This window comes from Mustela erminea, chromosome 4, assembly GCF_009829155.1.
Source record: "Mustela erminea isolate mMusErm1 chromosome 4, mMusErm1.Pri, whole genome shotgun sequence".
In the NCBI taxonomy this organism is placed as follows: domain Eukaryota; kingdom Metazoa; phylum Chordata; class Mammalia; order Carnivora; family Mustelidae; genus Mustela; species Mustela erminea.
Window position 1 is genome coordinate 72,801,719 of NC_045617.1, and position 13,172 is coordinate 72,814,890.

Below are 13,172 nucleotides of genomic sequence, written 5' to 3' on the forward strand. Positions count from 1 at the left end.
GAAGCAGTCTATTTCAGTGGCGAGGACAGATTTCTGTCCATCTGTGCCCGTGTTGCTGCATGCCACTCGCGCTTTCGATCTGCATAGCTCTGAGCCAGTGTTGATGCCGTGGCAAGGTCAAGAGAGGGAGAAGCCTGTCACCACATTCTGTCTCTAATGTGATGACAACCCCACATGGGTACTCGAGCCCCACCCTGAGGCACTCGTTCTGTTGGGCCTCAGAGCAAGGCCTTCCGGACCATGATCTCAAAGGAAAATCCTAACTTTAAATATTTAAAAATATCAAAGAACTTAATCTGTTACGTGTCTCTCGTTAATGTCAAATCTCCTGAAAAGGGGGCTCATTTCTCAACATTAAAAAATGGGTAGAATTCTGCGGTGATTTTTCTTACTTTTTTTTCCAGTTTCTTCGTATCTACGTTGAGTTGCAGGGAAGGAGAATCCCCACGGAATTCTATTTTAGTGCAGGATAGCTGGGGAAAAAAGCATGCAATGGGTTAAACGGACTTTAAAGACTGAAATGCTGCATGTTAGTATTAAATACCACTTTCTTTTTTTGAGAAATCTTAGTATATAGAATCTCTAAATGTGTGCTTTTTTTTTTTTTTTTTCCAAAAAAGTGCTTATCAGATTGTTGTGGAGGAGTTGCACCCACACCGAACGAAGAGAGAAGCTGGAGCAATGGAATGCTACCAGGTCCCCGTTACATACCAGAACGCCCTGAGCGGGGGTGCGCCATACTACTTCGCTGCAGAACTGCCCCCAGGGAATCTTCCGGAACCCGCCCCATTCACAGTGGGTGACAATCGGACCTATCAGGGCTTTTGGAACCCTCCTTTGGCTCCACGCAAAGGATACAACATCTATTTCCAGGCAATGAGCAGTGTGGAGAAGGTGAGCTTCCTTCAAAATTTGCTTTTTCACTGCTCTGAGGAAAAACTGCAGTTGAATTTTATAAATACCCAGTAGCATGTGTCAGGGGGAGAAGAAAAAAAAAAAAAAAGAAAGAAAGATGGAGGGGAAAAAACACACCCATGTGTAGGGGGTGTTGTTCCTGTTCCCAACAGTGTGTACAGTTTGGGGCGGACTGTCAGATGGAGGCGCCAAGCGCTCTCTGTGGCATGGGATTCCTGTTTCCTAGTAACTGCTTCCCCTGCAGCCTGCTTCAGGAAAGCCCACCAGAACAATTGTGAGCAAAAGGATTTGAAAAGGTGGGTGTTCTGCTGCTGGGACTCCAGCCCCAGTAAATACTGGGCATTGTTCTGTCTCCTTTGCTTGGTGGTGGCACACTTCAGAAGATTAAATTTACTGCAGGATAAACAGAATGCGTGTTCCACAGCAGGCTAATAAACCCTTATAAACTTTTCAGAGGGTACAAGCCAAATAGTAAATAACAAGTAACAATCCTCTGATTACAAAGTAATAGGATGCCTGTGGTATATCTGCCAGAACCTAAACAGAAGGCTGCCTGGAGATGGCCGGGTGCTGTGCCATTAGAGAAGTCTGTTTTCCATTTCCCCGGTTGCCCCTCCTTTTCCCATTTTGGACACAGTTGTTTTTGAACACTGCCACTGATCCCAAATGAATATTGAAGAGGAAGACACAACAGGAAGATAGAAACTACCGGTGGTTCCATATGGGGGGAAATAACCTGGCCTTTCACGCCTCGTGCTGGTTCTCTTTGAAAGATTTTCTTTCCTAAAACTTATTTAATATTTTTTTTCAGAGAGGGATAAGAAAAAAAAATGTCAAGAATAGAAAACTCCTACAATTTAAAACCCAATAGAAGACTGGCTTTTTTGTGTACTTGTAGCTATATAGGAAATTTCTGGGTTTGAGTAATTGAGTCCCTGAGGTGGGTTCCTGGGAGATATTGTGAAATAGGTGATAGCCAATTGCAACAGTCATATTATACCTTGGAATAGTTGAGTTAAAAGACATAATCCAATTGGATTTTCTGAAGGAGTCATGAGAATTTAAGGTATTGAATGGCTGCTTTCTAATGAAAGCTCTATCTTTCTGCTTACCCACATTTCTTTGCCAGTATATGGCATAGAAAAATACAATGGCATCTTCTAGGATGTACTTCAAAGCAACGGGCTGCCCGTGGTTGAAAACGTTATTCTTATCTCTTCTCTAGTTTATTTTTACATAAGTGGGAGTCTTTTGAGGCAAGTCGGCTGCCCGCCTCCCACATGCCCATCATTGCACATAACTGGTACAACTGGGCTGCTTAAAAGAGAGAAGACCATGGAAGTTATTGTTCTATTCTGAGTATAGAGTAGCATGGTGGCAGAAAACAGTTCTGCATTTGGGTATTCATCTTTAGAGATGTGAGTGATTCTCAATTAACTTTCGTTCCTGGGTCTGTAGTATAAGGGGAGTGTTAATGAATATTACTTATAAAGGATTTTCTCTGGCACTCTTTAAAAGCCTTGATATGACTGTTCTCTTCTAAGTGTTAGTATATCTACATGTGGTTTAATCAAAGTACAGAGTAGCAACAATATATCTCACGGTTATCTTGGCAAATACTTTGAAGATGAATGTGGTTCCTACCAGCAGAGACTGGAAATCCTGACAGAATTAACAGCAGTTGCTTTTAGGATCAGAATCCCTTTGGGCCTTTGTAGGAATGTGAAACAATCTCCTGGAGTGGACTGTAAAGGCCTCAAGACACAATTAAGTAATAGAATGCAAAGTTTTATTTTTAACTACTAATTCCCCCTCAGTGCTTTGTATTGTATAATTAAGAGAAAATTATTAACTCTTGGCTTGTCAATATATAGAACTACTCAAGATGGAGTTACAAATACCTCCTAAAAACAGTCTGCGTTTTGTTCACTGGCTTTACCATCTTTTCAGCCTCTGGTATGTTCAAAGATATGAACTGAAGGAACAAAGTCCTGGAGGTGTGTGGTGCGGGCCTAGAAGTGCACTTCACCACATAGTGCCACATCACCCCATTACAAAAAAACAAAAAAGAAAGAAAAGAAAAACAAAACAAAACAAAAAAGAACCTGAAATAATCTTTGTCCTTTCTCATTTCAACTTTGCCTTCCTCAACTCCATCTGTCTAGCAAGAGTAGGAAAATAGTCCCAATGAGAAATCTTTTTAACCCATAATAACCCTTAACAGCGAAATTAAAAAGGAAAAAAAGAACAGATAACTCATACTGCAGCCATGATGCAAGTTTTGGATGATCTTTCTAACTGTTGTCCTTGAGCTCAGTAGTCATGCCAGGATCCAGGTGAGGGTATGGGATGTTCAGCTTTGGTCTGAGTCTACAGCTGTGTTGTGAAAATGAAGCTGGTGTCTGGGTCCGATTTGTATTTGCTTTGCAAACACATGTTTCTTTCTAATTGTTTAAAAAGTACGGTAAATACAAAGACAGTGCTTTTACTACATGTCCCAGACAGGATAGCCTGTTTGATTACAAGATAAAAACAGGACACCTGAATTTTTAGAGAATACTGAAACCATTTTAAAAGTTCTTACTTCAGATTTTTTAAAGATCTCTCTGAGGATACACTTCAAAAATAAAAAATTTCCTTGATATTGCAATTCTGCTCTTCTTAAGCCTAATTTATAACCTGGGATTATGAAATAGGAAACATTGTCTATACACTGACTGTTCTCTTTCATATTTCACTCCATCAGGAAACTAAAACCCAGTGTGTACGAATTGCTACAAAAGGTAAGAGGTTTGCCTTTTTTTTTTTTTCCCTCTTGAGATTCCATTTGCCCGCGTTTTAAAATGAAAGAGCTTTGTTCCCCCTCAGGGCTAATTAAATGTGACACTTCTGTTGCAGAGTGTTTGTAGTAGGCCCAGGTACCCAGGTACACCGCCAGTTATCTGACTCACTTGGGTGTCTTTAGCACCTCATGGGTGCTACTTTCCATCCTCTGGTCCTTGACTGGAGGAATCCTGTTATGAGGATAGGAAGGATTTAGAAAACCTTAGAAGGGCTCATTTTTGCCATTTAGTGTCTGAAAGGTCTTGTGCCGCTATCAACCAATATATTAGGAAAAGCTCAGCAATATCAGCTCAAAATAGCAAGTTGCTTTTTTTTAAAAACCTTTGTTACTTTCTGTGGTAAACACTCAGACATTAATAGGAGCTGTGTTAGTACTTGCATGTGTAAGAGCAGAGATGTGGAGACCGATCCTTATCTTCCTGAGTCGTGCAATTCAGTTGAAACTATTTTGCTTTTTTTTTAACTTAAGAAAATGGTTTTAATCCAGCTCATGCCAAGGAATTAGATCTGTGATGGCTGACAACCAGGGTAACCTTGCTGATGTTGCATATTACAGCTTAGTTGCCTAGTTTCTTTAGGGGGAAACATTTCCATCTTTGAATGGGTATTTGGAGTTCAGGTATGAGAAAGTCTCCTGCGTTCACTATGTTTATAATCCTTCATTGAAGAGTTCTTTGTACCAATGAGAGAGAGGGCTGTTTAGTGTATTCTGTCAAAAGAAACAGGAAAAAGCTATCCCCATGCAGACGTGGGACTCCGCACAGGGTTGGTGCTCTGGGTGGTTTCTGCCAAAATTAGTATTAAACCCACATTCATGAGCAGTAGTTGATTCATTTGGGGTAGAAATGAATGACCATATTCTGTTTGTGCTGGCATCTTTCCTTTCATCATTTTTCTCCATTTAATCACCAATCTGCTCAATTAAGCATTTGTGTTTTACTCGTGATTTGTAAAAGCAATAAAGAAAGACTTTTCCCTTGACTCATGAGAAGTAATAAAAAAGCTTAATAGAAAAAAAAATGCCTTTTTTAAAAGAACTCAAATACTAAGTCTCCCCATAATTTTAAAAATTAGGCAATATTTAATGAAGGGGAAGAGAATATATACAGATATATATAATGTACAGGCATTTATTTTATTTTAAAAACTTAGCTTGTAGATCAAAAAATTAGGGTTCAAATTTTAGAAGGCAATGGCAGAAGACTTTTAGATATATATCACCTATGCTTTTCCAGATTTAAAATAGAGTCAGAAATACAGAATGGTCTCGCATTATCCTCCAACAAGGTCTTTAGATATGGTCATTTTACATTTCTATAGCTGAGAAAGGAAAGCTATAAATGATTCTAAAATTTTAAATTTTCTTATTTTGTTATTGAATTATTTGCATTTACACAAGCTGTTTAAATGTCATTTTGTCCCTATCTCAATACATATAAAATTATAATAACAAATATCACATGATATTTAGACTGTAGGAGAGGTGAGATTATGGAAATTGAACTTACCATGTGGCATACAGTACTTGCCAGAAACCAAGAGGTAGTGAGAAAGAGTTCATTTATGGTATTTTCTGCTTTGTCTGGTAATCTATCCCTGCTGTTCTTCTGAGTCTCAGGTTGACAGTGTGGCTTAATGAGTAAGAGAAAAGGACTCTAGCCCTGGACTGTCTAGGTTCAAATCCTGACTTTGCTCCTTACTGTTCTTTACTCTTGGCAAATTATTTATCATCCTCCGGACGCCTGGGTGGCTCAGTTGGTTAAGCAGCTGCCTTCGGCTCAGGTAATGATCCCAGCGTCCTGGGATTGAGTCCCACCTCGGGCTCCTTGCTCAGCAGGGAGCCTGCTTCTCCCTCTGCCTCTGCCTGCCATTCTGTCTGCCTGTGCTCACTCTCTCCCTCTCTCTCTCTGATAAATAAATAAAATCTTTAAAAAAAAATTATTTATCATCCTCAAAATAAGAATATTAAAGTATCCTTTTACAAATTATTTTGAGGATGGAAATAGTTTATATATATGAAAAAAAATATATATATATATTCAATCATGCCTAGTATAAAATTTAATTGCCATTTTATCATCATAATTATTACAATCATTGTGTACCTTACCTCAGAAGGACATACTGTATTCTGCCCTCATCTGTGGAAGATACATTCCAAGACCCCAGTGGATGCTTGAAACCACAGATAATATCAAACCCTATATATACACTACAGTTTTTTCCATCCATGCATATTTATAATAAAGTTTAATTTATAAAATAAGCACCATAAGAGATTGCTAACAATATCATAATAAAATAGGATAATTATAACAATATACTGTAATAAAAGTCATGTGACTGTGACCCCTCTTTTTCTCAAAATATCTTACTTTACTGTACTCACTCTTCTTATTCTTGTGATGATGTGGCTTAACAAAGCCTACTTGATGAGATGAATTCAGGTGAATGATAGTAAGCTACTACTAACCTGATAGTAAGTAAGGATGTAGATCATGTTTCTGGACTACAGCTGACCATGGGTAACAGACATCATGAAAAACAAAGCTGGATAAGGGGGGAACTACTGTAATTTGTGTTATGTAGTTATGAAATAAATATATATAAAAACAAAACTGAATTTTTGTGATAGAGATTACTTGGCAAAAAGTGGGTTTTTAATTTAATTCCTTTTCTGAATGTTTAGTATTTTTCCATTTATGAAAAACCACACTTTTTAGTTTAAAGTCAATTTATTGCCTGATTACATTTTTAACTAACACCATACAAGTATTACTTAGCTTTGGAATAAATTTTTTGGTATGCAAATAAAAAAGTTTCTCACAGAACATTTTGAAGACAGACATAATAGTCAAAATGGCATAACCATATTGACTGAGGAAGAGGCATGAAGGAAACTTTTGGCCAAGGAAATTGTTGAATATGTCATAAGAAAACACAAAGGTAAAAACCCATTAAACTATATACTTGAAACATGTGTAAGGGTACCTGGCTGGCTCAGTCAGTAGAACAGGTGACTCTTGATCCTCAGGGTTGTGTGTTTAAGCCCCACACTGAGTCTGGAGCCTACTTTAAAAGTAGGCTACTGTGCTAATTTAAGGCACTGAAAATTCTTGTGGGAATGTGAGAGAATATAAAAGCCAAGAACAATTAGCATACACAGTAGAGTAGCATGATGATTTTGAAAATTTTTTGACATGTGAGAATTGTTCAAAAAAATTTCCAGTGTATATTGTTTCCTGCCTTACTGGAACTCATTCCTCATGATGGCCATAATGACTATACAGACTTTGGCTTGATTATTGAAAAAAAAAAGTTTGAAGTAAATAATCAAGGCTATAATGTCCGAAAGGAAGAGTGATATGAAAATGTTATGGGGCGAAAGAAGAAGTGTTCTGGAAGTTGTGTTCATTGCAGTTGAGAACAGTGGTGCTGCCTTCTGACTTGTGTGTGGGTAAGAAGTCATTGAGAAGTTTATGTGTCGTGAATGAAGTGGAAGGGCCGATCTCAATTATCATGAGAAACATGAAAGTCATTCCATTTATAAAATAGCATATCCCAAACTAAAATTGTTGCAGACCTATGAAAAGGACTTTAATAAAAAGTATCTTGGAAAAGAAAAAGGAGAGTAAGTTTCAGGAAAGGTTTTTGTGGTACCTCAAAGAGGAGGGACAGCACTGGGAACTCGCTTGTGCAGTGAGGTGGGAATGCCATGCAGCTTCACATACTCAAGTGTGCAAGTCTCTCTAACCTCCACTGAAAAGAGTGCTTTTGGTTGTTTAATGATAGTTTGCTCTCTGCCCTTTTACATATAATTTATAACAGTGCTCTAAATCCATATATACATATACACATTTATTTGCAAATTAGTAGCTAAGATCTTGTGCTTTGCTGCCATAAATAATTTATAGTGCAATAACTATTCTTCTCTTAAGGAAGTTAAGAAAAGTAATGCCTCTGTGGTTAGATTTAAACACTGATTTGTGCAAATATTATATAAATTATAGCAAAATTTACTCAAATAATTTTCAAAAAGTACTTCACAAATGGATGTTATTCCACATCTCCATTTGTAAGTAGTTTGCTGTGGTGGACTGTTGTCTACTCATTAGCCATTCTTTGACTTCTTCCAATTTCATTTGGATATCAGTATTCTAATCATTCATTTAGCAAATATTTATTGAATGCCTATAATTTACCACACAATGTTCTAGGCTCTGGGGATAAAGCAGTGAAATAAAGAGAACAAAGACCTTACTTCCGTAGAACTTAAGTTCCAGTAGAGGAAACAGACCAGACAAAACAAATAAATGTGTGATATGTCAGAGGGTGATACCTTCTTTGGAGATAAATAAAGTAGTAAACAGGAGATGGGAAATGCTGGGGCACATATCTAGGCCATAACTATTTCACATACCGTTATCAGAGAAAGACTCCCTGGTAAGGTCAAGGACGCTAGGGAGTAATCCATGTGTGGTGAAGGATCACACAAGGCAGAGGGAACACGTGCAAAGACCTTGAGGAGAATGTGTCCTTGGCTGCTCAAGAAAGGTAGGCTCAGACTGAGGGGATGAATCTGATGGGTCCAAATCAGCGGTTCTCAAACTTCACCGTTAGTAGAATCATCTGGAGGACTTGTTAAGGAGATTGCTAGGCCTTAACCCCAGAGCTTCTATATCAGTAGGCCTGGGGAGGGGCCCAAGAATGTGCATTTCTAACAAGTTTACTGCTGATGCTGCAGGGCCCACACTTTGAGAACCAGTGATCCAAACAAATTCCATGCACCTGGCCAGTGATTACTTTAGGGTTTTGTGTGTTACTCAGTTTTTATCAGGGAGATCTAAGGATCTGTCTTCTGTCAGGTATTCTAACAAATTGGCTCCTTCCTGATTTATAAAACCAAGAGCAATCTTCAACCCATCTTTCTTATCTTGGGGCATTGTTTTGTAAAGTTGTGATATTTAGAAAATTGAGAGCCAACTGGGTTAAAAAGAAGGGAAAGTCAAGGAAAAGAAATAAGCCAACTCCAAGCCCAAACAGCTCTGAACTTTTGAATTACTCGTTGCTAGAACTCCTTAACCCCAGATAGTTATGTTTGAAAAAGCAAGTCTTAATGAAAATCACTACTTGTGGGTAATTTGTCCCCTGCAGCAAATACTGTGTGAGCTGATGTTAGATTTTTATTTTACCTTGGGAATAATATCTTTAAAAATAGTGGTTAGGATCCAATGTGATATGTCAAGGACCAATTATTTCATTCAGTGATTGCAAGAAAGCACCTAAAACCCATATAACCTAATCATTACCAGTGGCATTTAAAAAATAGGGAATTCCCTGGGTAACTGGGTGGGCAGTCACATACTCTCACGCTCTCTCAAATAAATAAGTAAATAAATAAAATCTTTTAAAAAGAAATAAGGAATTCCTTTTAGGTGTCAGTCTAGAACACCAGGAACACATCCTTACTGGCCTTCTGAGAGAGCTAGAAAGAAGGAACCTGGATAGTTTCAGAAGCTGTGGAAGAAAGGGAATTCCAAAAGCTAAGGCGTGCATATTTGCATTAATCCACTTACTTATTATCAGGTTATTCCTTATTTAGATAAACCTAAATTTGACGGGTGATTATGAAGGATGTCTATAAGGTGCGTTTAATTCATTTTCTATATCCCTGTCCAGGGAATGGGCTAAGTCAGATGATTATTAACTCAGAATACCACTTATTTTAAACAATGATGATATGCATCCTTCCCGGATTCCTCAGAAATATCTTGACTTCATTGCTAGTGTACATTTTAAACATGCCTTCCAGTATTAAGAAAAATTCAGTTGTCATGAAATAGTAGGTGTGTGTGGAAGATTTTATTCAAAATATGTACTATAATATACAAACACTGCTAATATTTTAATTTACTTTGTTCTTTCTCCTCTCTTTTGCTGTCTATTCCCTAATTACTGGATAAAAAGTAGGATTTTTAAAGCATTTTCATAACCTTAATTTTGTCTCATGCTGCTTTTGTCAAATCTTTCTTTGTGCCCTTTTCTCTGAGTGTGCAGATGGATAAAAGAGCCTCTTTAAGTGATTAGACATTCAGAAAAAGCAAACATGAGAAGTAAAAGAACTTAGTCTGTCAAGAAGTTGCAGGAAAACCATAGAGGCTCCAGTTGGTTGTGCCATGTGTGTAGAAGCCACTTGACTGAATTCGTTTCCACCATATTTTACCACAGATGACTTTGAACTTGAGTAGGACTCAATCTCAGCTCTTAAAATGAACTTCTGTGCTTTATCTCTTAGAGAGCTCACACCTGAGGTAGAGGGTGGATTGAAAGCAAGAGTGAGGTCTACAGAAACAATTATTTAATTTGGCTTCAGGGCCAAAATCCTAAACTTAATTTTCTTTTTTTTAATTGTACTACTGTGCTTTCTGTTTGCCAGCTACATGTTGAAGAAAATGGTAAAGCATCAGGAAGAGATGTCATATTCTTTTGTGCCCCTGTTTTAAGCTGATAGAAACTGAGGTCAGCTATGGGAGTTAGTCTGGCCGTTAAGAAACTCAGGGCAAAGGCACCTGTGTGGCTCAGTCAGTTAAGCATCTGCCTTCAGCTTGGGTTATGATCCCAGGGTCGGGGGATCAAGCCCCGCATCAGGCTCCCTGCTTGGCCAAGAGTCTGCTTCTCCCTCTGCCCCTCTTCCTGCTTGTGCTCCCTCTCCCTTACTCTCACTCCCTGCTGCAAATAAATAAAATCCTTGAAAAAAAAGAAAAAGAAAGAAGAGAAACTCTGGGCAGGGGTATGGCTTTTCTTGGTCCCAAGAACCTAATAGGTTTTCAAAAAAAACTGCCAACTCTTCTGAAAAATTGTAATCCTCGAGAATAACTTTGTTTTTCCTCTGAATGCCTAAATGCCCTTGCTGGCACTTGAACTCCTTTCTCCTGCAAGGGAATGAGTGTGCCTCATTCTTCCCACCTATTAGATCTGTGTACTAGCTTTTAGAAATTAATCTGATTTGGGGTTGCATTTTTCTTGAATTTGTAAGGGAAGAAATTACAGAAAAATATATTAGTAATAGAGTACAGCCTGAGAGAAATGAAAGCATATCTAAGAGAAACCAACTAAGAGAACAAGTACAATTTTAACAAAGCTTAAATCAGTCGTTCATGGCTTGGAACTAACCTCTGTTAGGCACCAGTATTTCCTGGTGCTTTGTCAAAGGCCTTATCACTGTAAATTCTTCTTTTGTTTTTTTCATAAAAAGTTCCTAAAAAATTAATAGCTAATGGATTTTTCAACATGTTTGGGAAATGAAGCTATCTTTTGTTTTTGAGAAACTAGAGTTGAATAAAAATGTAATATTTCTATAATGGATTCAAAGTCTAATGAAATTGTCCAAAATGTTTATTATTCAGAAATCTCTTAGAATGAAGAATCATCTGCATGGGCTGTAAGGTTTGCAAGGCTAGAGGTGATAATCTGTTTATATTTTGTTTTATCTGTGCCTGATATTTAAGATAAATATGGTCAATCTCTTTGGAATGGATGGATGGAGGCATGCATGGATAAATGAATGAATAAATGAATATTGTCCAGAATTGTTTTAGTTTTTAATACCTTAAAGGTATATGGATGTCTTTTTTCTACTACATGTTTATTTTATTGGCATAATTTAGAAATAATTTTGAAGTGTTTATTTTCTTCTTGTTCTTCTACAGAAAAAAACTAATGTGAATAAAATTCTTGCCCTGCTAGTATTCCAGTCAGCTCTTGCTTCTCCCTCCATCCAAACTATAGTATATTCTTAGAATGGACAAAATGGAGAAAGTTTTAACTCAGTTATTGACTTCATTATTTTTTATATTAAATTTTACTTTTTTTTTTTCATAAAGAAAATAAGTTTAAAAAGTAAATTTTTACCCTCTCCCCCTACTGGGCAGAAAGTCTGTTAAGTACTATAAATGGAAGAAGAGCAAAATACGGAAGTCCTTGACTTTGAAAAGCTTATGGTACAATTCATGACACATATAATGGCCTGAGAAAAGTTAAAGAATAGAAAAAATACAATATAAATTGTATGTGTAATGTAAGTATGTGTATTGCACAAGTATTCTACTAAAGCAGTGGGGAGTTTTCAGAAACAGGAAAGGTTACAGATGGGAAATTTCTAGCAAGTGATAAATTCTAATTTCTGTCTTGAGGCAATTGTACTTTACTTATCTAATTATTATACTTATTTATTATTTTATCATTTTTACCATTTAGGTGCTAAATCTAGTAGGAAAATCTACAAAGATTTTCCTAGTTTATTTTGCAAGCACTTTATGGACTTCAAGAGCATTTACTCTACATTTGTAATAAACTACTTTTAAAACAGAAAAAAAAAACCCTTGTATACATCAGTCTGCTATATGCAGAATATATTACCTGATATCTTCCCTTAAGTTTAGCAGAATATATTACCTGATATCTTCCCTTAAGTTATGCTGTTAAGTTTCTTTATTTCTGAAAAGATGTAAAAATAAAACTTCTCCTCTCTGCCTCTGTTTTTAAGTATATCTTGAAATAGCAAAATGAGTAACTAAAGTGGTAGTGTCATTTGCAAATGCAGATATTGATTATGTGCAACCAAAAGAATATGAAAATAAATAGGTCCCTAACATACTGCAGCTACCATTCATAACCCCCAATTTCAAATTTAACACTGAGTGATTCTTCCGCTTTTACTGATTGGTTTTATAAATACTGGAAATGGTATTGGTAAGAATTTGAACTTACAAACTTGTATTAGTAAGATATATTCCATTTAGTATTTGTTTTACAAAATGATTTTACACTAAGAAGTTTGGAATCCTTGATCTGAATCATGCCCTCATTTTATGGATGAGAAAACTGACTTCATTTATGATTTGACTTCCAAAGTAGAATAGATCGTTGAAAGTGTAGGAACAGAAACCACTCCCCTGTACTTTTTTTACAGAATGGCACACTCATTCCACACTGCCTGTCTAGGATCACCAGCTTAAATATCAGTATATGTTCAGTCCCCATCTTCATGTCAATGAATCCAAGGCTATAGGATTGCCAGAAGTCCATTATAATAATCATTTCTCTAATGTGGTTAAGAAGAATTCAGAGAGGTTTATTTGGGAGTGTATAGATAGCATCAAACTGAGGATGTTAATTGTTTATCAGGGAGAATTTTATAATTTAGAGTTTCACTCAAACAATATCAACAGCAAAGTCTTAATTATTGCCCTTAATTCTAGACTATTGCTTCAGTTACTAAAAAGAATGAAGTCACCTTACGTGACTTCACGTAAGTCATGTAAGGTCACCTTACATGTAAGTCACCTTACATTTCAGAGACATTTATGAGGAAGAGTCAGAAACAACAGTATCTGACAGAGCAAAGATGGCAA

General features: G+C 36.9%; 1 protein-coding gene across 11 annotated transcripts in view; it reads left to right on the forward strand.

Annotated features, from left to right (window-relative positions):
• The window catches only part of PTPRK (protein tyrosine phosphatase receptor type K), a 553,251-nt gene that overhangs the window by 457,189 nt on the left and 82,890 nt on the right, over positions 1-13,172 (forward strand). For all 11 annotated transcript variants that reach the window (XM_032339563.1, XM_032339566.1, XM_032339569.1 and 8 more), the window contains exons 12-13: positions 621-894; positions 3,662-3,698. In XM_032339563.1, the coding sequence (XP_032195454.1) occupies positions 621-894; positions 3,662-3,698 (311 nt within the window). The remainder of the gene's footprint in view (positions 1-620; positions 895-3,661; positions 3,699-13,172) is intronic.